This window comes from Macrobrachium rosenbergii, chromosome 34, assembly GCF_040412425.1.
Source record: "Macrobrachium rosenbergii isolate ZJJX-2024 chromosome 34, ASM4041242v1, whole genome shotgun sequence".
Taxonomy (NCBI): domain Eukaryota; kingdom Metazoa; phylum Arthropoda; class Malacostraca; order Decapoda; family Palaemonidae; genus Macrobrachium; species Macrobrachium rosenbergii.
The window spans coordinates 728,931-753,707 of record NC_089774.1 but is presented as its reverse complement, the minus strand read 5'-3'; the positions used below and the strand labels follow the sequence as shown (position 1 = coordinate 753,707).

At 36.3% G+C, this 24,777-nt stretch overlaps 1 protein-coding gene and 1 long non-coding RNA gene across 3 annotated transcripts in view; one reads left to right on the top strand and one right to left on the bottom strand.

Annotated features, from left to right (window-relative positions):
• The window catches only part of LOC136856041 (uncharacterized), a 276,656-nt gene that overhangs the window by 248,927 nt on the left and 2,952 nt on the right, over positions 1-24,777 (top strand). For both annotated transcript variants that reach the window (XM_067133599.1, XM_067133600.1), the window contains 6 exons: positions 1,999-2,156; positions 2,772-2,916; positions 10,689-10,819; positions 13,863-14,022; positions 22,404-22,929; positions 23,372-23,517. In XM_067133599.1, the coding sequence (XP_066989700.1) occupies positions 1,999-2,156; positions 2,772-2,916; positions 10,689-10,819; positions 13,863-14,022; positions 22,404-22,929; positions 23,372-23,517 (1,266 nt within the window). The remainder of the gene's footprint in view (positions 1-1,998; positions 2,157-2,771; positions 2,917-10,688; positions 10,820-13,862; positions 14,023-22,403; positions 22,930-23,371; positions 23,518-24,777) is intronic.
• Positions 8,180-24,777, bottom strand: part of LOC136856042 (uncharacterized) — a 72,981-nt gene continuing 56,383 nt past the window's right edge. Inside the window, exons 5-6 of the long non-coding RNA XR_010858201.1 lie at positions 8,791-9,261; positions 8,180-8,511 (exon numbers count right to left, since the gene is read on the bottom strand). This is a non-coding gene — a long non-coding RNA (uncharacterized lncRNA). The remainder of the gene's footprint in view (positions 8,512-8,790; positions 9,262-24,777) is intronic.

The following is a 24,777-nucleotide window of genomic DNA, read 5'->3' as shown; positions in this document are numbered from 1 at the left end:
TACAGAAAGTCATTTCCTCATTTCCCTCATTTTTTGGAAAAAATATTTATTTCTGGTAAACACCCACGTCAGTAAACGCTTCATATTGCAGCACAAATATAAACAGACACAGATGATTACACCCACAAAGGATTAGTAAAATGGAAAACATTGTTTTTACTGAAGTCCAGGGATATAATTTCTCGTTTTTTACACTTTTTACATTTTTACAAAATTAAGATGATAATAGTTGAATATTTAACGAATAAAATTCAACCATTTTTTGATGAATTATGAGGGAGGTGTTACAGTGACAAGGGTGGGACTTGGGATCTTTCGTTCTACCACCATGGTGCTATTGTGTTGTCAATTACGATGTTTATCTAAGGTACTCATTGTGTATAGGTCTAGGCAGAATTAAGATTGATACAACTTCTAATTATAGGCCAGAATACAGCTATAAATACGGCTGTAATTTAAAATTACAGGCTTCTGCAGGTCATCTCATTAATCTTCTCCATTAACCAGTTTTCAAGGAGAAATTAACAAAGGTTAACGATGGAAGTTGGTGATTAACGAAGCGCTTATAAACTCACGAACAGCACCAATTACCTGCATATTCCTCTCTCTCTCTCTCCCAAAACGCAACGCAAGGAAACTTATCAGACGAAACCAAACACCCCTTCTTCCTTAAGGCTGAGCGAGCCACTCTAAGCACAGCGCCAACCATTTTCAAACGACAGGGATCCTTAGTTTATAGCCAGCACAAAGCAGATTCTAAGAAACTCCTTTTCTTTGTCTGTGTGTGTGTGCGTACGTATGTGTGTGTATGTGTGTGTGTGTGTGTGTGTGGTGTGGTGTGTGTGTGTGCATTAAAATACTCCATTACCATTCTCTGGTGTTTAAATTCTTTTGGAATGGTTGTAGGTCTAGTGTTGACTTCCAGATCAGTTATTCTGTTTACAAAAGGTTCGTGAGTTTTTTAGTTTTTATAGCCAACACAAAGCAAAAAACTACTTCTAACAACAATAAGCAGGTTCTAAGAATCTTTCTTTTGTGTGTACTTGTGTGTGTGCGTGTGTCTGTGCATGTGAGTGCTCTCGAATAAGCTACCCTCTGGATTCGTCTGGAGTGATTTTAGGTCTAGTGTTTAGTTCCAGATCAGTTACTCTGTTTACGAAAGGCTCGCGGGCTTTTCGAATTTATAGCCTCACAAAGCAATAGACTACTTCTAACAACAAAAAGCAAGTTCTAAGAACCTCATTCCTTTGTCTGCGTGTGTGCATGTATGTGTGTGTGTTCGAATACTCATTCCTCTTGAGTCCTTCGGAGTGGTTGTAGATCTAGCATTTATCTAATGTTAATATCCAGATCAGTTACACGCGTTTTTTCGTTTTTATAGCCATCACAAAGCAACAAACTACTTCTAACAACAAAAAAGCGAGTTCTAAGAACATCCTTTTCTTTTGTTTGTTTGTGTGTGTATGTTTATTAGAATGCTCCATTACCATTCTCTGTTGTTCTAAAATCTTCTGGAGTGGTTGTAGGTCTAATGTTTATCTAGTGTTTATTTCCAGTTCAGTATTGTTTGCAGGAGGCTGACGGTTGAATCGTTTGTCATTAAGTTCTGATTGATGGCAATACATACTGTATAGATATTTTTTTGCTTTGCATTTTTTGTGGTTGTTGCGTTTTATGGGTGTGGTTGGTTGTGAAAGGTTGTGGAACTTATGATTAAATTATCAGATTATTATTGTTGTAATCTCATGGTGCTTAACTATTTCAAATAAAATAGAAACAATGTATATATATATATATATATATATATATATATATATATATATATATAGAGAGAGAGAGAGAGAGAGAGAGAGAGAGAGAGAGAGAGAGAGAAATCGTTATTAAACGATATTTGTGGCTGATATTATTATTATTATTATTATTATTATTATTATTATTATTATTATTATTATTATTGTTATTATTATTCTTATTATTCTCTTTCTTCTTCTTCTTCAGTTCCCCCCCTAGATGTGAGCATCCTGGGGCCTGCGGAGGTCACAGTGTCCGCCGGAACTATGGTGACCTTGACCTGTAGGGCCATTGGGTCACACCCACCCGCCCGCCTCACCTGGTGGAGAGGTCACGCCCCTCTGAAGCATCACGTGACGAATGCTGTGAGTAGTTTGTTCTCTCTCTCTCTGAGTTTTCTCTGTTTCTCTCTCTCCCTCTCTCTCTCTTTGAGTTTTCTCTATTTGACTGTCTGTCTGTGTACCCATCTCTCTGTCTCTGTCTCTCTTTGAGATCTCTCTCTCTCTCTCTCTCTCTCTCTCTATGAGTTTTCTCTATTTGACTGTCTGTCTGTGTACCTGTCTCTCTGTCTCTGTCTCTCTTTGAGATATCTCTCTCTCTCTTTGAGTTTTCTCTATTTGACTGTCTGTCTGTCTGTCTCTCTCTTTGAGTTATCTCTCTCTCTCTCTCTCTCTCTCTCTCTCTCTCTCTCTCTCTCTCTCTCGTTATATATAAAATTCAGTCAAATTTTCTAAAATAATTTGTTTGTGAAAACCATCGAGATTCATATGACATTTGCTCTGAAGTTGCCATATACTACCAGCAGAATTTAGTTAAGAATTAATTCTTACTCGTTTCCTTCTAGCCTGAGCTAGAAAGGGCGTTAGGTTTATTAATCCCTGTCGTTTACTCTTATAAATTATTAGTCACATATATGTACGTATATATATTTACATATATACAGTGGACTCCCAGCTAACAGAACAAATTCTCACCCTCAGGTATCGTCAGACCGTAACGTAAGCACGGCAGCCCTCACGATGAAGGTGAACAAGAACATGAACGAAGCGATGCTCGCCTGCATAGCGAACAATCCTTCAATCCCGCACAAATCGATTATGAGGACTGTCAAGCTTATTGTGCATTGTGAGTACTCAAATACTTATGTTGGAAGGATGCAGTTTCATGTCCTCTGAATTTTGTTAGTTCTTGGTGATGAGAATTGAACATTACTGTTCAGGGTACTATAATCTGATAATTTAGGTATGAACCTCTCTCTCTCTCTCTCTCTCCATACACACAAAAACACTGCAGTAGCATACTGACCTCAAAGTCAAGGGATGTTTGAGTTCGAACCTGGGTGAGGAGGGAATGTTCTGGGCATGTTCCCCAAATGTCAGATGTACCTCTCTCTCTCTCTCTCTCTCTATGTCTGTCTACAATCAGGGCAAGTTACCTCAAAGATGAGACGACGTGCTCTCTCTCTCTCTCTCCATGTCTGTCAACAATCAGGGCAAGTTACCTCAAAGATGAGACGTGCTCTCTCTCTCTCTCTCTCTCTCTCTCTCTCTCTCTCTCTCTCTCTCTCTCTCTCTCTCTCTCAATCAGGGCAAGTTACCCCAAAGATGAGACATGCTCTCTCTCTCTCTCTCTCAATGTCTGTCAACAATCAGGGCAAGTTACCTCAAAGATGAGACGTGTTCTCTCTCTCTCTCTCTCAATGTCCGTCTACAATCAGAGCAAGTTACCTAAAAAATGAGACGTGTTCTCTCTCTCTCTCTCAATGTCCGTCTACAATCCAGGCAAGTTACTCAAAGATGAGACGTTTTTTTCTCTCTCTCTCTCTCTGTCCGTTTACAACCCAAGCAAGTTACCTCAAAGATGAGACGTTCTCTCTCTCTCTCTCTCTCTCTCTCTCTCTCTCTCTCTCTCTCTCTCATGTACTGATGGCACCCCACAAGCCATCTGACCCTCGTACGACCCCAGACGAGGTCATATGACCTGATATCAATCCTATCACCATATGCCTTTGTTCCAACCACGACATCAAGAGAATATCGACCAGTGCCAAAACACCTTTGCATATCAGACCTTGCAATTAAAAAAAGCTCTTCCTTTGCAATAAAAAAAACGCCTTTGTCTCCTCAAAAGAATTCATCAGGAATCAATTAAGGAATGTTTTTGCGTCCTCCTCAAGAGGGAACGAAGAGGAAGAGGGAAAAACACGTTGAAGGAGAGTGTGAGGAGAAATAACAGAGTACAGAGAGAGAGAGAGAGAGAGAATCAGGAATAATTAAGGGAACTTTTTTCTTTCAAATGATGGCTGTGCTCTCTCTCTCTCTCTCTCTCTCTCTCTCTCTCTCTCTCTCTCTCTCTCTCTCTTGATAGATTCTGAGAGAGAGAAAATACTCGTATCCAAAATACCCAAATAATATATATTTCAGGAAAATAAAAGAGAGAGAGAGAGAGAGAGAGAGAGAGAGAGAGAGAGAGAGAGAGAGAGAGAGAGAGAGAGAGAGAAAATACTCGTATCCAAAATACCCAAAAAAGTATGTTATTCAGGAAAATAAAAGAGAGAGATAGATAACCAGAGAGAGAGAGAGAGAGAGAGAGAGAGAGAGAGAAACGCCTAATTGAAACGGGTGAATCAATAAAGAGCAATTATTTGTTCAATTAAAGGCAAGAAAAAAAAAGAAAAAGGAAATAAAGAATCTATCACCGTCGTTAATTAGTCCACTGGCGCTTGCAAAGGAAGAAGTATAATTTGAAGAATGGGATAGGGATATTTATTACCATTATTTATTATTATTAGTATTAATTATTATCATTTATTATTTCTCGCTATTGAGGGAGACAAATAGATTGAAGAGTGAAAGAGAGAAAAAACTATTATTTTGTTTATTGTGATATCTCTTGTCATTCTGACGTATTGATATTCATCATTTACTATTATTGGCAATTCGATGACCCTGTGTAGTTACTGAGTCACTTATGTCTCTCTGTCTCTCTCTCTCTCTCTCTCTCTCTCTCTCTCTCTCTTTTGTTTTCCTGAATAATATACTTTTTTGGGTATTTTGGATACGAGGATGGTCTCTCTCTCTCTATTCTCTCTCTCTCTCTCTATATATATATATATATATATATATATATATATATATATATATATATATATATATATATATATATATATATATATATATATATATATATATATATATATATATATATATATATATATATATATATATAGAGAGAGAGAGAGAGAGAGAGAGAGAGAGAGAGAGAGAGAGAGAGAGAGAGACCCGTTTCCTGCAAACTCTTTAATCTTGACCTAATTTGTAAATCACTTAATTGGTAGTTAGTCGACAGTGGTGGGTCGATACCACGGCTTACAAAAGCATGAGGCTCGCAACCCCATCCCAAAATACCTGCCAAGAAGAGAGTTTATGATATCAGAATCAATATCACGTCAATAAAAAAACCTTTCCATCTCATTTGTAGATCACGCAACAATAAAACTTGATATCTATGGAATCACTTAGCCAATGTCTATAAAATCTCCTGTAGGCCTAATCTTACCATTACTAAGATTAAATCGCCTGGGGGGGATTCCAGTGGGAATAGGAATTGTGGGAGGGGAAGGGAAGGGGATTCCACATTGTATGGGGATAGGGAAATCGATTTTGTTTTGTAAAACAGCATTATACAGATTTATTATCTTTTTTCTATGTAGAGGCCGGTGGGGTGGGCAACTGTTTACCCTCTTAGAGTGATTAGGTGGAAATAAACGAAATGAAAAAATTTGTGGGAGGATAAGAGAGTGGGGCGTGAGTATAAATTTGAAATTTCAAATGAGTTCACTTTTCTTTAGTTTTGAATTTCAGATTCATTTTTTGGTAAATTTATATATATGTATGTATATATATATATATGGAATATATATATATATATATAAAATATATATATATATATATATATTATATATATATATATATATATATATATAATTTATATTTTTTAATTAATATATTTTGTGGTAAGTATATAGTAAATCTTTATATTTTATTTTTATATTTTCGTCTTTACGAAGAAAACTGTTATATATATGTATATATACATATTATATAAACAGTATATATACGTATATATATATGTATATATATATTTGTATACACCAAACTCTCCCCTAGCTGCAACCATCAACACTCAATCGCCACCAGTTACACAATATACCTCCCTCACCTCAAAAGCAACCAATTAGCATTTAAGTCCCCAAACCAGTCACTCACCATTCTCTCCCATAAGGCGAGTATCCCAACCACTCGACAACAGAAACCACATCATTTTACCCAATTTCACGTTCCATCGTCACCCAATCAAAATGCGACGCCAGACAGCCTCCATGAATCAATCAGTCCAATCAAAATTCACGCATGGAATGGCCTCAGAGTTACTGATAACCGTCGGGGTTTTAATAACTAGTCAGTTGTTCCGAATAACTCAATTATCCCTGATGTAATAGATGAGGTATTCAGTGGTATGTAATATAATATATATGTCTCGAAATATTTATTATCTGTTTTTATTTATTTATTGTTTATTTATTTATTATTTATTTATTTATCTCAATATAAATGAACTTATTCCATCAAACATTTACAGAGATATTTAAGTAATTTTGAAGTTAAATTATACTTATAAAATACCAAGGTCATTCTATTTACAATTACATTTTATTGTGTACTTTTATTCAAAAGTTAAAAGTAAATTTCACAAAACGTATTGACTGTGTTACACACAGAAGACAATAAATAAACCTAATTGTGTGTGTGTGTGTCTGTGAGAGAGAGAGAGAGAGAGAGAGAGAGAGAGAGAGAGAGAGAGAGAGAGAGAGAGAGAGCTACAAAGTCACAAAGCATCTTTTCTGCATTAGTTTTAGGATTAAACTTTAAACATTTCATCATATGGGGCGTATCGATGGGTGTATGGCTACCTACCTGCCCATACCCAGATACCACCCAACACCCACGCCATAAACAAAACCACCCCACACCCCAAATAACCCCTCCCCCCAACAATAAAAAAATAACGGGGGCTAAAACATCCCACCTTGTGATACCTCGGCCTTTGAGTCAAAATCCAAACCAACTCTCCTCCCAATCCGCATCCCCCCCCCTCCCTCATACCCCTGGGGGGGGGGTCGCATGGCCTGAATTCGGGGTTAATAGGTGGGTCAATTTGCATTCCTTCAGATCCGGCAGCTCCTTTCATCTCCCGAGTTCGGCAAATACAGACACACGCACACTTTCTGGAAAAACACGACTCTGGAAATCTTTCCAGATTTTCCAGAAGTCCCTGTTGACTGGAAAGAAACTGGAAGATCTTGGATGTAAATAGGTTAAATATAGATGGGTAAATAAGCCTTATTGTCTTTGAATGAAGAATAAGCATGACTAAGATTATTCACGTGAATAAAATGAATGGAAATTACAAACTACTGAAATGAATAAGAATCTTTCCAGGTTTTCCAGAGGTCTTCTTACTGGAAAGAAAATGAAAGATTTTGGATGTCAATAGGTTAGATATGGATAGGTAAATAAGAAGAAGAATGAATAACAATGAATGAGATTATGGGAATGAATGAAATGAATGAAAATTAATAATTATTGAAGTGAATAAGAGATATATAGGTTTACATTTATATCACAATACGTCTTTACCTTCACTTATAAATTTACGTAGGATTTATTAGAGGATCAAAGGAAGGTACAGAAATTAAAATATCACTGTTTGACTCTCTCCCTCTCTCTCTCTCTCTCTCTCTCTCTCTCTCTCTCTCTCTCTCTCTCTCTCTCTCTCTCTCTCTCTCTAATATAGATCATTACTTTGGCGTTTGCATCAACAGCCCCAACCCTCACGTCTCTCTCTCTCTCTCTCTCTCTCTCTCTCTTCGCCAATTATAGCTTATTATTTTGACCTTTACATCAACCGCCCCATCTCTTACCTCTCTGTCTCCCTCTCTCTCTGCCAGTTACAACTCCTTATTTTGCAATCTGTATCTCCAACCCCCACCATTCTCTCTCTCTCTCTCTCTCTCTCTCTCTCTCTCTCTCTCTCTCTCTCTCTCTCTCTCTCCTAGCAACTTTTACACTTGAAATTGCAATGCAATACGTCTGATCTATTTGACGTCTACTAATAAGCAAATATTTGTCTCAAACAGTTAGAGCTTTCAAGTGATGAAAATGATTCAGAGATTCGGATATTTTTTTTTATTTTCCTCATTTGGAATGATATATATAAATATATATGTATACTGTGTATATATATATATATATATATATATATATATATATATATATATATATATATTGATATATATATATATTGATATGTTTATGACTGAGTGCAATGGGAACTTACCTTGAAAATTGACTATATCTGACTCTAAGGCCGAGTTCGGTAAAACATATGCGAAGGCCTGCTTCAAAGGGGGACTTTCAGGTAAACCCTTATATCCATGAGTATGTTTACACGAGATACATCTCAGAAGAAGAACAAAGCATAAATTAGGACAGGTAAACAGACTCCTGTTACTCCAAAGGAATAATAAAGTAACTAGGGTATTTTCCCTGACAAAACTCAAAGGCCTGCATCAAAGGGGCACCACAGCGGGGGAGAAAGCGGGGGTTATACCACTGCACACACAAGATGATACTCAGATCCACAGCAGGCAACTCCTATCTGTAATTAGGATACATGTGGTTACATAGGTGCATTGGAAGCATAATTAAGGAATCGTGGGCGTGCAGAGAAGGTGCCTAAGAAAAGACCTTGATTCTAGTGACTCTAATTTCAAGCAATAAAACGAATAATTCACTTCACTGTAGTTACTTTATGTTGACACAGTTTAAAGTAATACAGGTCTCACTGCAGGTATATCGCCTTAGAAAGGTAACGGAAAAATAGTAAAAGGCTAACAGACATGTGACTGACTTAAGAACCTTGACATCGGTACCTTACCTTCGTCAGGAGACGGATTTCTTGTCCTCAGCGGCCAACGGTGGAGGGTAGAGTTAAGGGACTTCACTACAAAAGAAAACCATATGCTCAGGGACAGCCACGCAGGATTGCAAGGGGCAACTCAAGGAGCAGAGTGGAGGACCAGGTGTCCTGGGATAGTTCCAACATCTTCTGAGGGAGGTCAGGTCTTCGCTCGTCCTTTTAAGCCCTCGTAAGGGTTACGCTGTTGTTCCTTCCAGGCGGCGCTACTGTCGTTCGCCTGGTGTCCCATTTTCTATACTGTCGTTCACCTGGTGTCCCATTTTCTATACGGTCCGTGCGCAGGGCATGAGGCCATTCGGCCAGGTGTTCGAGATGGCGCTAAACACATTGTTAGTTGCTAGGCGTGGCACCACTTTCTCTTTTGGCCTTCTTCCTCTGCCGTCTTTGCCTGCCTCAGGCAGGATTAGCGTTCTATGGATGAATCAGCACCTGAAATCAAGGACTTTTATCAGTCACTGGGGCAAGGAAGGATTAAAGGTTTTCCCCCACGGGGTAGTGGTGAGAGGAGATGAATCAGGAGCAAATTTCCACCTGCAACTATCTTTAAGATCAAAAGAAATAACTGAACATGACTTCAAAAGTAAAATTATTCTCATTTGCGAGTTACGTTTCACTTGTACTTGGAGGATGAGTTGGTGTGTGTGATGTTCACCTCTTGACTCTAATAATATTAATATATATATATATATATATATATATATATATATATATATATATATATATATATATATATATATATATATATATATATATATATATATATAAAATTCCTAAAGAATTATTGTAGGATGAGGTTACTAGCACCGTATCTTTTTCTCCTTGGCTGTAACCTACCTCATTCAACTAACTACAAGGTATATAATTCACTACATACATTAATAAAGACAATTTTTATCTTATTATTATAATTTCCAGCTCTATTCAAGAAAATACCCCAAATATTATTCCAAATTAAAACCAAACGGGTACCAACTCTCTCCTTTCGGGATCTCGCCTTTACATAAAGCTTAGATATTCACCCTCGTCGAGAGATTACATAAGGGTAAAAACTGAATAATGCAAACAAAAGGGTGACTCAGAACATGAATTATTTAAAGCTTTTTCTCGAGTACGAGATTTCAGGGAACTCCACAAGAAAAGACAGAAATTTATATATATCTGTAATTGTATAATTGACTGAGAGAGAGAGAGAGAGAGAGAGAGAGAGAGAGAGAGAGAGAGAGAGAGAGAGAGAGAGAGAGAGAGAGGGAGAAGTTCTTAGCAGTTTATTGTATTTGTGACAGACAGAAGGCTACAAAATATATATATATATATATATATATATATATATATATATATATATATATATATATATATATATATAATATATATACAATATATACGAGTATATAATATTATAACTGTAACTATATAGTGACTCTTAGAGTTCTTGAGAGAGAGAGAGAGAGAGAGAGAGAGAGAGAGATCCTACCCCGAAGATTACATCAAGGGATTAACTATGGATTACATTGGATTACATAATCTCCCTGTATGCCCACTACATTTCTTCATTCCAGACATCCCCTAGGATTACATCATGGGATTATTATACAGATGAATTACGGATTACATTATCTAGTTAATGACTAAGTAATTTACCTATACATTGAATTACATTAAACCCTCTACATGACCTTCACAATATCTTACCCCATTCCATATCCTAGGATTACATCAAGGGATTAATATAGGAAGTACATTACTCTTTTATAACTATCACAATACCTTTTTCCCAATCAAGGCATTAACCTGTAGATTACATTGAGTTACATTATCCCATCTGCATGACCTTCATAACATTGTCTCCCCCATTCCAGACCTTCCAGTGTTGGAACTCACCCTGGGGCAGCCCCTGGAAGCTGATAACATCAAAGAAGGCGACGATGTCTATTTCGAATGTAGTATTGTATCCAACCCGAGGTACCTCAGGGTAGATTGGTATCATGATGTAAGTACCAGACTTTCTTTTTTTACCTTTCTTTACTTTCTCTAAGGGAAAGGTTTTCTTTTTCTATGAGAAAGGTTATTCACTTTCTCTTTGCTTTCTGTAAGGGAAATGTTCTTTTCTTTCCCTAAGGGAAAGGTTGTTGACTTTCTCTAAGAGAAAGGTTCTTTCTTCTCTCCACAGGAAAGGTTCTTTACGTTCTCTAAGAGAAAGTTCCTTGACTTTCTCTAAGAAAAAGGTTCTTTACTTTCTCTAAGAGAACTGTTCTTTGCTTTCTCTAAGAGAAAGGTTCTTTACTTTCTCTAAGAGAACGGTTCTTTGCTTTCTCTAAGGGAAAAGTTCTTTGCTTTCTCTGAGGGAAAGGTTCTTTGCTTTCTCTAAAGGTTAAGGTTTTTGACTTTCTCTAAAGGAAAAGTTCTTGACTTGCTCTAAAGGAGAGGTTCTTGACTTTCTCTAAGAGAAAGGTTGTTTTCTTTCTCTAAAGGGAAGGGGACATTGCTTTCGTTTTTCAAAAAGGTAGGCAATGCAATATTCGTCTTTCAGATGAATTAATGTCCTGGAAAGACGACCTTTTGCAATTAAGAATAGCAACTTTATAGGACTGAATAGTAAGACTGAACTATAGTCAAGAATGTAATTCTGTTTCAAGCATTACTAATTATGAATACCATTTCCATATAATTAATATACAATAGAAATAAGACAACCTCCCATTTTAGAATACCATTAAGTAGGGTGTATTTTATAATTCTTCCATTTATATATATACAGGTATATACATATATATAATTTATATATATATATTATACCATTTGCGGATAGAAACTGTTTTAATCATAAATAAATTATTATTCCTTGCGACTTCATTTCTTTAGGAAAGATTTCTCAGCTTAAACAAGTTTTATATTAAAGATGAATATGTAAATTTTGTAACCTATATTCTAAATCATCTACTTTTTATTTTCTATATTTATATAACTCTATATCAGGTAGGCTGCAAAACACACTTAAGATTTAAGAGCAACAGACTTATACATTCTACATTTTTTATATATTTTGTATGAATCTATATCAGTTAGGCTGCCATAAAAACTTCAGATTTGAAAACAACAGATTCCTGTGACCTCCCACACTAAGAATAACACTCCTATTAAATCGAGAGCCAACACAGCTCAGCAAATCAAATAAACTCTTCTTCCTGAAACAAAGATAAAAAACCTCTGATCCTTAGAAAGACAAAGGAAACAGAAGGATTAAGAGATCAGGGCGAGATATTCCCCGGACGTGATTCGAAATACGAAAGCTTCCTATGGAGATGAGAGGGTGTGAGATGCACTGGTATGTGCTCTCTGAGCGGGCATCGACACAACAGAAAAAATGTCACCAACATGTTGGTGATTTGATGCATACATGTCACAAACAAGCAGAAAACATGTTGGTAACTTACTGCTTCACACATAACAAACAGGTTGAATAAATCAGCAACTTAGAAAAGCTCGCCATAGACAAGTCAGGGATTTGTTGCATACATGTCACAAAAAAGGTTGAAAACATGTTGGTAAATTATCACTTCACAAATACAAGTCAACCAGCTAGACAACAAACAGGGTGAATAAATCAGCAACTTAGGAAAACATGTCAAAAACACATTTTTAATTTGCTGCATACATATCACAAACAAGTTGAAAACAATTTGGTAACTATTACTTCACACACCATAACTATGTTAAATATAAGTCAATAGGCTTCAAACATTAACAACAGGTTGAACACAAGTCAACGACTTGTTGGTAGGGATAACAAGTGAGTCATTTGTATATCCAGCATTTTTTTGCAGATATCTACTTTCCACATATGGTCAATTGCTGGCTTGTTTTAAACATGTTTGCGATATGTATACAACGAGTTTCAAACGTGTTTATGACAAATTTTACTGTATTGTGGACATAACACATACATGCAGAATGACATGTTTTCGTAAGTTGATGATTATTCATCCCGTTTGTTGTGTAGCTCGTTGACATGTATTTAGCAGGTTTGTGATATGTGGAGCAATAAGTTACCAATATGTTTTCAACTTGTCTGTAACATGTATGCAACAAATCCATGACTTGTTTATGACACGTTTTTCTAAGTTGCTGATTTACTCAACCTGTTTGCTTTGGTTCAAGTTAATGTTGCTATAACATTTAGCACCCGGGCTAACTTCTCCTTAAAAGTTCAACTATTGGTTTACAAATAAAACACTTTCAGAACAGAAGGCTTCCTTACTCCCACAAAAAATAAAGTTCCTGGAATCCTATAGATTCAGTGGACTCTGGCCCAGCGCCAAAGGACACCTTTTCAAAAACTGTACCAAGTTTTTTGAAACTGAAAACTTTGACGAAGTCTCCGGACAAGATGGACAGAGAAACGAAGTTTGTAACTTTGGATTTCATATATTACAAAAAAGGGGAACAGACTTTGGTTTACTACATGTTAAGGTTTATTGGTGTTGCTATTTCTCTCTCTCTCTCTCTCTCTCTCTCTCTCTCTCTCTCTCTCTCTCTCTCTCTCTCTCTCTCTCTCAAGACACCTTCCTATGGTCTTGCTTATCAGTCTATAGACAGGTTTACTACATGTTAAGGTATCGTGGTATGGCTATTTTTCTGAGTATGGACACACACTTTCTCTCTCTCTCTCTCTCTCTCTCTCTCTCTCTAAAGGGAACCCAGCGTGAACGCGAGAAAACAAAGCTATAAAAATGAATGTGTCCTCTGATTCTTCAAATCTCTCTCTCTCTCTCTCTCTCTCTCTCTCTCTCTCAAACACAGCACGTAAAACCTAAAGCTTCAAATTCTGTGTTGAAATAACAATTTATTATTATTATTATTATTATTATTATTATTATTATTATTATATATATATATATATATATATATATATATATATATATATATATGTATATATCATACATACATACATATTCACCCTCAATCCATTCCAAGTATTCCCGAACCCTTCCAGATCTCTCTCCAGAGCACTCACGACCATTCCCACCTTGCAGGAGGTCCTCGTTGAGGCCAACGTGACCGCAGGAGTCGTCGTGAGCGGCCTGAGTCTCGTCATGAGGAAACTCCAGCCCTTCCACTCGGGATCCTACACGTGTGGCTCGGCCAACCAGGAAGGATACGCCAAGAGCAATCCTGTGCTCCTGACTGTCAGGCGTAGGATATTTTCTGATTTCCTTTATTTATTTGCTTATTTGCTTGTTTGTTTGTTTGCTAAATTACTTGTTTATTTATTTATTATGCCACAAAGATGTGTTGTTACAGGTACTCGTAGGATTATATTCCTGATATTATGACAGGTATCCTTGGTATAATGAATTCTTGAACTCAAAGGGAATCATTTCTATGTATATGAATATATATATGGGTGTGTGTGTATATATATAAATGCATATATATATATATATATATATATATATATATATATATATATATATATATATATATATATATATATATATATAATTTAGTTTCCTACCACCATGTTGTCTAACAGCCAGGTACAAATTTACTGATTACATCAACGAAGGCAAAATGGATCTCAGATTAAGCATGCTCATACCACTCCATTCTCGCCCGGGGAACGAACCCGGTATAATGTCTACCTATATTATATTCACACACACACTGATTCACATACATTTAAAAACATGCACTTTTATGTATAGACTTTAATCCGTCACAAATAAAACAATTAACTTTCAAATAAAACGATAATTAAGAAACAGAAATTATAATTAGAAAACCTATTTATCGCCATGAGGGGAAAAAGGACATATGGACCAAATTCCTTTAAAGTAATTCCACCCTAAACGAAAAGGGGAAGAACTGTTTTATGAGTTTTGTTCTCATAAAAATTGCTTCAATAAAATCTAATTGAAGAGACGGGAGAAATGAGAGAGAGAGAGAGAGAGAGAGAGAGAGAGAGAGAGAGAGAGAGAGAGAGAGAGAGAGAGTGGAGACCTTTTGCCTTTACTCTATGGCATTAGGAAGCATCTTGGCCATAACATGTTTATATTTTGTATAACTATGTTATTTCTTTGATAAATGTTTTTATATATATATATATATATATATATATATATATATATATATATATATATATATATATATATATATATATATATATACATATATATATGTGTGTTACAAGCTCTCAAAGACTACCAGACGATGAGGGCAGTTTAGTTCTTGAAAACTTGCAACTATTGTGAATAAAATCTCCGTTTGATACCATCCTGTTTAAGAGGGATCTGGTTACTCTTCATAATGAATGTAGAGTACAGTTGTAATAAGTAATCAAGCTAATATAATATATATATATATATATATATATATATATATATATATATATATATATATATATATATATATATATAACTTGAATAGAACTAAAAGCACCATGAAGAAACTTTCACTCTCTCTCTCTCTCTCTCTCTATTGTGGGTGTCGCGCTTAAAAGCCTCCCCCCTCCCCACCGCGTAAACATCTCTTAGAAGCGAATAAACGCCACGACTTAAGTACAACTCAGGGACAAGTGTGGTCCATTCAGGGGTAATTTAAGTTTGTTTTTGCATTCAAGTGCATTCCGAGAATCCCAGAGAGAGAGAGAGAGAGAGAGAGAGAGAGAGAGAGAGGGTGAAAGTTTTCCTTTCTATTCTAAGTTTTCTCCTTTCCGTTTCGTGTTTAGCTGTGAAAGTTTTCAAACTTCAATTGCCGAACATTCTTCGCTCGTATCTCAGTGGGACGATTGTTGTGAAATTTTTATCCGATTCCCTGCGTCGAATTATCGTGCTCCACTTTCATTTTCCCAATTCTTGCCCCGTTCTTTGTCCATTTTCCCTCCTCCCTTCTTCACTTTTTCGTATTTCTCTCTCCCCGTCTTTTCTTCGCTCTCGTTCCTCCTTTTTCTTCCATTTCACTTTTTCTTTCACCAAACTCGAAGCCGAATCAATAGCCAATGTAGGGGAATGGGACACGTCGCAGCATCCAACATGGCGGCTGATGGCTATCATTTTTCGATTGCAAACTCTCCCCCACCCTTCTCTCTCTCCCTCTCTCCCAGAGAAAGTAATCACTCTGGCCGTCACTTTCTCTCTCTCCTACGTGCACTAAAGCCTTCATACAGAGCTTTGCAACGTGACATTTGCATTGCAAAGAACCTCTGGCTGACTCCCTGCTGGTTCCGATAATCTTTCTTCGGGTCCTGGACTCTTTTGTTCCCTCGGCTTCGGGATTCCCGCGTCCATCAACATTGGTTATGCATGTGTGTGTGATTTGTGTAAGTGTGTGCGGGTGTGTGTACGTGCAAGTGTGTAAGTGTGTAGGGTGTAAGTGCTCTTAGGGAGGCTGTTGAGTAAGCACATAGACACACACACCTATACTATATATATATATATATATATATATATATATATATATATATATATATATATATATATATATATATATATATATATAATGGAGCTATGGAAAGGCATTCTGTTTTCTATCCATTTATGAAGAAGACGACGTTTCGTATCGCTTGATACATCTTCCAGGCTGAAATAGCGATTAAAAGAAACAGTATTTGCGTATAAAAGATAGGAGACACACACATGACATACTTATTCCTACCATATTAGCAGCTAAAAAGCAGAGCAAGGGGAAAAAACCAAGAGCAGAGGCAAGAAGCGGAAAACACCTACCCACAATGGTAGCGTAAACAAGACTAACAAGAAATGCAGAACAGGAGAGGGAAAAGTTAAGTATACCTTAGTTTAACCAGACCACTGAGCTGATTAACAGCTCTCCTAGGGCTGGCCTGAAGGATTAGATTTATTTTACGTGGCTAAGAACCAACTGGTTACCTAGCAGCGGGACCTACAGCTTACTGTGGAATCCGAACCACATTATGACGAGAAATGAATTTCTGTCACCAGAAATAAATTCCTCTAATTCTTCATTGTCCGGTCGAAGAGTCGAACGCTGGGCCAACAGCGTAGTAGCCGAGAGCTCTACCCACCCCTCCAATGAAGAACTTAACAGGAGGGGGAGAGAGAGAGAGGGGAGGGGAGGGAGCACAGAGACAGAGGCTGAAAACAAGAGCAAACTATATGCAATCAGCGGTTGGGGTGATGATGATTGGTGATTGAGGGTAGGGACAGTCAATTTGATCATTACAGATTCAAGGGTGCCCAGTTCCTACATATACTTCCCACAATATTAAAGTCCTTGGCGTCTATATGTGCTCTGCAAGTCTTGCTATGGTTTCTCACATTCGACTGATCAGGATTAGATAGTCGACTACCTGTTCTATAGCTAATCCCCTGGTGAGAGGAGATTCGGATCTTAGCAGCCTCCTGGTACATCCGATGTATGTGCCTAGATTACATCTGGGACAGGTACATTTGTAGCTTACACAGGAGGTAAACAGGGGGGCTGATTCTATCCTTGAAATGAAAGAGGGACCCTGTTCTGCATTTCTTGTTAGTCTGCTTTACGCTACCATTGTGGGTAGGTGTTTTGCGCTTCTTGACTCTGCTTTTGTTTTTTCCCCTTGCTCGGTTTTTTAACTGCTAATATGGTGTAAATAAGTATGTAATGTGTATATCTCTTATCTTTTATACGTAAATGTTGTTTATTTCAATCGCTATTTCAGCCTCGAAAATGTATCAAGCGTACGAAACGTCGGCATCTTAAAACAGAATGCCTTTCCAATGCTCCATTATGTCTACTGTCTGAGTGTCTGCTCCTGCCTTCCTATATATATATATATATATATATATATATATATATATATATATATATATATATATATATATATATATATATATATCAGTGAATTCAGCACCTGGTAGTTAAATGAGTTTGGTTGGCCACAGTCAGAATAGAGATGGATTTGGTAGGTTAATATCTTTAAAAAGTAATTTCCTCGAAATAATATACAGTATATATACATATATATATATATATATATATATATATATATATATATATATATATATATATATATATATCCCCTCAAAAATATATTATACTCCCAAAACTATCTACTGTATATTCTGGCTGCATCCCACCAGACTCAGTCAACAACCAAGTACAGAATTCACTTTAATAGAGCAAGCATGCCCATTTCTCTATGCCCTCGCCCGAGATTTGAATGCAGACCCTCTGCTGAATTACACAGCAAACTTGGTACTTGTAGCTAGGGAAGCTTAGTCTCAGTGAGTCACAGCTTGATATAGGAGGAGTTGTAGGCCCAGCAACCCCATCCCAAAACCCATTGCTCAGAAAATAATCTCACAACCAGTCTCATACTGGCCCAAGATGGATAAGAGACGGGGCTTAATCTTTATGCAAAGTAGGAATGGAAAATTATTGCAAAACCTTCTGTAATCTGTTGGCTTTCAGGCCTCACTAGGACTCATCGCAGTGTTACTAAATTACTGAGGTTAATTTGAAGTTTTAATAAAGGTTTTTTATTCTTCAAAGGCTCCAGCCACCCCTTTTATCCGGTACATCCAATATACGACAAAAAAAAGAAGGAAAATGCTGACTATTGTCCAGACGCTGCAAAGCTTCACAGAGTGGTGTGTCCACTCTGTGTAAAACGAACTCTCTACCTCTGTACTTGTTCTCTGCTGTCTTTCTCTGTCGTTCTCTGTCTCGCCACCAGATCAAACGATTTTCTGGCCAGTCTCAGAACCGACCTCACCTCCCCCTTTTTTCAGGGGATGGTCATTCGGCTGAATGGTCCCGGGAGGCTCTTGAGAATCCGATGGAATAGCTTCGTGCTCGTCTTTGGAACTTGACAATGTCTGAGATTTTGCCCCAAAAGAAATGCAGGCTTCTCTTCTTCTTCAATTTATCTTTGAAGGAAGTTTTCGTTCACTGGAGCAAATTGCCCTAAAATCATAAGCCTCACTCATTCTTCAAGTCTTATTGTAACCCACTGCCACTCACACCAGACGCATAATTACTAATTACCCTAAAAGAACACATTCTTCTCTCTTTCTGCACATTTTCTTTGCGGATTATTTTCATTCCTTGGGGCAATTTGCAACCATAACATCCTTCATATTCCCAAGAAGTTAACAACTTTAACTTCGTCTTTGTTATTGTAATTACTATTAACCCTTAAACGCCGAGCCTCTATTTACGAAAGTGTCTGCCATATGCCGGCGGCGTTCGGGAGTTAGCGCCGAAGCAGAAAAAAATTTTTTTTCAAAAAATCACAGCACGCTCAGTTTTCAAGATTAAGAGTTCATTTTTGGCTCCTTTTTTTGACATTGCCTGAAGTTTAGTATGCAACCATCAGAAATGAAAAAATATCATTATCATATATAAATAGTAAAATATATGACAGAGCAAAAAAAAATTCATATATAATTGTATACAAATTGCGCTGAGCAAAACGGTTAAAGCCAACGAGTTATTTTTTGTTTCTTTGTATTGTACACTAAATTGCGATGATTCTGGTATATAACAAATTGTAAAACGATCAAAGCAACACAGAAAATAATATCACAAAATGATGCATGAACTCTTAACGTGCGGACGTAGAAAAAAGTTTTTCCAAAATTCACCATAAATCGAAATATTGTGCTAGAGACTTCCCGTTTGTTACAAAATGAAGGAAATTGAGTGAATATTACTGAAATGTAAGTTTTTTAGCTTACAATTGCAGTTTTTGACCATTTCGCTCGAGTTAAAGTTGACCAAAGGTCAAATTTTTTCTGCTTATAGTGATTTATGTGAAAATATTTCAAAACTGATAAAAGCTACAAACATGAATTACTTTTGTTGTATTTTACATGAAATTGCACACATTTTCATATATAAAACTTTATGTAACGACTAATATAAAACGGTGCAAACATTACGACAAAGTGACGAAAGAATTTCTGAGATGTTCGGCCGAGTTACCGTGCGGACGTAAGGAAAAAGTTTTTTCAAAAATTCAACATAAATCGAAATATTGTGCTAGAGACTTCCAATTTGTTGCAAGATGAAGGTAAATGATTGAATATTGCTATAATGTAAGAGTTTTAGCTTACAATTGCGTTTTTCGACCATTTCGGTCGCGTCAAAGTTGACTGAAGGTTTAAATTTTGGCACATCGTAATTTATATGAAAATATTTCAAAACTGATAGAATCTGCAACCATGAGTTATTTTTTGTTGTATTGTACATGAAATTGCGCACATTTTCATATATAAAAGTTTATGTAACGACTAATATAAAACGGTGCAAACATTACGACAAAGTGACGAAAGAATTTCTGAGATGTTCGGCCGAGTTACCGAGCGCGGACGTAATGAAAAAGTTTTTTTCAAAAATTCACCATCAATCGAAATATTGTGCTAGAGACTTCCAATTAGTTGAAAAATTAAGGTAAATGATTGAATATTACAGTCGAGTCAAATTTGACCAAAGGTTGAAATTTTGGCACTTATCGTGATTTATATGAAAATATTTCCAAAGTAATGAAACCTACAACCATGCTTTGTTTTTTGTTGTATTTTACATGAAATTGCGCACATTTTCATATATAAAACTTTATGTAACGGCTAATATAAAACGGTGCAAAAATTACGACAAAATGACGAAAGAATTTCTGAAATTTTCGGCCGAGTTACCACGAGGACGTAAGGAAAAAGTTTTTTTTCGAAAATTCACCATAAATTGAAATATTGTGCTAGAGACTTCCAATTTGTTGAAAAATGAAGGTAAATGATTGAATATTACTAGAATTTAAGAGTTTTAGCTTACAATTGCGTTTTTCGACCATTTCAGTCGAGCCAAAGTTGACAGAAGGTTGAAATTTTTTGTAGTCAACGTACGGTACGTCCGCTCGTCACCCGACAAACAATTTTAGTCGACTTACGATACGTCCAGTCGGCGTTTAAGGGTTAAGAATTTATCTTTATTTCGGCAATAAAGAATGAATGATGCAAATATACTGAAGTTTGATTAGGTTAGGTTAAGTGGTCTTTTGGTAAAAGTGCCTTACTTTCCAATCAGAGTGGTTCTTTCAAGTTGATAACAATTTTCTTTGCACTATAATTTAAACTGCGGTATTCTAAAGCATTATTCTGTAGTGATGTAATAATTCCATTTCAATTTTTAAGTTAATTATTTCTTTATTAAACTTCAGATCGGAATTTTCGTCTGTAGATTTTCCTGGTCTTTCAGTTTCTTTGATAATAAATAAAAATTAATAATGAAACCTAATATTTTCCCTCTGTAATAAGTATATTATCTATTTTTCAATTTAATACTAAGTATCTAAACACTTGCTATCATATATATATATATATATATATATATATATATATATATATATATATATATATATATATATATATATATATATATATATATATATATATATATATATATATATATATATATATATATATATATATATATATATATATATATATCATATGACATGTATTGATTAATCTTTCAGTTTTTTTGTAATAAATGAAAATAAAAATGAAACAGAATATTTTCTATATGTAAAATGTACAAAAAACCCTCTATAAGTACTGAATCCATTTTTCAATGTAATATTACATACCTCAACTCTTGCTGTGTAATATAGATTTACAGTATATATAAAACATTATTTTGGTTGCCTAAAAGCCCATTTTCTGTGAAGGCTTTCCTTTTAGCCCGTTTTCTTTCATAAGTATTGACTTGACAAGTCAAAGGGAAACTAAAGGAGATACGATAACACTTGCTGTGTGTACCACACACGGGCCCTTCTGTATACAGTATAGACCTACATATCTCTTTTTCTTGGATGTTTTATGAATATTTATTAAAGTAATAATTTATACAGTAGATAGGTACCGCGAGCTGTATATCTGTTCATATAATCTCTATATCTTTGATGACTTATTAAAAATAATAATGTGTAGAAAATCAGAAGAAGTTAATAGCATTAAAAGAGAAATGGTCTTGTACATTGTTGATGGCTATACAGATAGATAGATAGATAGATAGATAGATAGATAGATAGATAGATAGATAGATAGATAGATAATTAGGTAAACAGGTGAACAGATGGAAACCAGCAACTTCAGTTCCATGTACATTTGCTCCCTTGCTTTATGTAAATATTTCTCCGGAAATCTCGTGTCCCTAATTAGCCCAGGCCCGATGAAAAAGGGAAAGTTAAAAGTAAAAGAAAGGGCAATGATAAATCTTTGTGCCTCCTTCATAAAGAAAGGTTATGAGTCGCGAAAACAGAAGAAGGGATTGAATTCCAAAGCATGGAATTGGAATTATACATAATGAATAATACACTTAAGTAAATTTCTTGATTGAAGAAACGTTTGAATGTGATTCATTTATTTAATAATTCATTATTTCACTGACAAAGGTTATAAAAGTCACGAAAACAGAAGAAGGGATTGAATGCCAAAGCAAGGTAGTATAGTGAACTATACACTTAATTCAATTTATTGATGAAAGAAGCTTTTTAACGTGATTTATTTATTCGTTAATTCATTTTTTCCACTGACAAACTTCCCTACCCAAAACAGATGCCCCAATTTGCATGGGTGACGTCACGGAACGAGTCCAAGGGGCGTCCAGGGGTGCCTTGGCGGTCATCAAATGCCGCGTCCTTGCCGAGCCATCCCGCAACGTCTCCTGGACCTGGCTACGCATGCGCACGGACGGCACGGAGGAACACGTCCCTGGAAACAGGATCCAGAACCAAGGTTTGAATTCCAGCGTGCTGGTCACACCCCTTCGTCAGGAGGACTACGGGAGGTTCATGTGCAGGGCGACTAATGCCGTAGGGACGCAGAGGAAGCCCTGCGTCATCAACCTAGTCCCAGCAGGCCCTCCCGACGCCCCCAACAACTGCACGGCGGAACCTATAGTCCCCGACTTCAAGGGCGTCACCCTCCGGGAGGGGATGCACGAGACGACTTCTAGCGCGGACGAGGAGCCTAGGGACGCCGCCCTTGCCATCAGTTGTATGGCTGGGTTCGACGGCGGCCTCCCTCAGTACTTCCTGCTGGAGGCGTGGCAGGATGAGGTCCTTGTGGCTAATATAAGCAGGTTTGTGTCCTTTTTGGACTTCTTGTTGCCTTGGGACTATTATCCTTATGACCAGGGTACTGGGTCCTATTTAATTTGAAGGATTTTCAGTCTATTTTTTAAATCCTTACGGATTCGCAATAATAATAATAATAATAATAATAATAATAATAATAATAATAATAATAATAATAATAATAATAGTATTACTATGTTGATCTCATTTTTATAATTCTAGAAACGTAACTCATTAGTCTAGTATTATAATAACAATAATGATAATAATAATTATAAAATAGTAGCCGTAGCATTAATAATAATAATAATAATAATAATGATGATAAAAATAATAATAATAATAATATTCTGATATTATGTTAATCTCAGTTATATAAGTCTAGAAAATTAACTATTTAGTCTAATAATAATAAGAATAATAATAATAATAATTTTTTTTTCGCAGCGAGGTTCCGATATGGTTCGTTAGCGAACTGAAGGCGGGCATGGGCGTGACCCTCAAGATCTCCGCCCACAATCCACGTGGGCGTAGTGCCGTCATCAGGACAGAAGTTCGCACGGCGAGCGCCGACCAGAGGGCGCACCCAGAAGGTGAATTAGCGAATTTAGAAAGGAATTTAATTCCGTTTTTTCCTTGAGAATTAAATGGGCATTAAGTGTTGGTGAATTTCGTTGCTTCGAGATTTAAGATTCACTTATTAACGTCGTCTTCATATGCAAATTGATATTAAGTATTTTTATTATTCAGTGAATTTAACATTTAACAAGTAAGAAATGAGCCGAAGTTTCTTCGGCGCAGTCGAGTTTTCTGTGCATGGTATAATCAAGGCCACCGAAAATAGATCTATCTTTCGGTGGTCTCGCTCTAATGCTGTATGAGCCGCAGTCCACGAAACTTTAACCATGGCCCCGTGGTGGCCTGGCCTATATCGTTGCCAGATGTACGATTATGGCTAACTTTAACCTTAAATCAAACAAACGGTGCTGAGGAGGCTTGAGGGCTGCAATTTGGTATATTTGATGCTTGGAGGGTGGATGATCAACATACCAACTTGCAGCCCTCTAGCCTCAGTAGTTTTTAAGATCTGAGGGCGGACAGAAAAAGTGCGGACAGAAAAAAGTGCGGACGGACAAAGCCGCCACAACAGATTTCTTTTTAGGAAACTAAAATTCACACCCGGCAATCATTTTACCTTGAGAGTAAATTAGTATTAGGATTTTAACCGAGTAGTTTTGAATTATTCATTAAAAAATTCGTTCTTTGACAAATAACCTTATTGCATATATTTAATTCATTGAATTTGCCATTTCATATTCACACAAAGTAAATATTTCCATATGTGAAAGGTTAATTAGCAGTAGGCGTCTGGTTAACTTGGCAGTTACAACTCACAAAAGGCATTCAAATTCTTTGCCAAAGGATAAAATACCTCACTTTAATTAACTCTTCAAAATTAGTCAAGAAAAAAAGAATCTTGTCTTTTATAAAGTTAGCAATTACTACCACTAATGCAATTTCATCATTTGATTGCATACGTAACTTGTATGTTACAGTACTTGATTCAAAGAAGAGGTTTATCTTATTTATTTATACATCTACTTTGGTCTAGCTAGCTAGAGTAACGAAAGAGAATTTTTATGTCTGGGTGTTTCGTCAGGGCTAAAACAACAGTCGAAACAATGGACTGGTACCTGAACAATACGTTGTTTAGATCAAGTCTGCCTTGTAAAGACCCATTACTTTAATACAATCCCCTGAAAAATATCTTTTAATATATTAGTATGTTTGCAATAATACCTGTCATTTCACAAAAATAAAGATAGATCACTTTTCGTAAAAAGGGTAAGGCT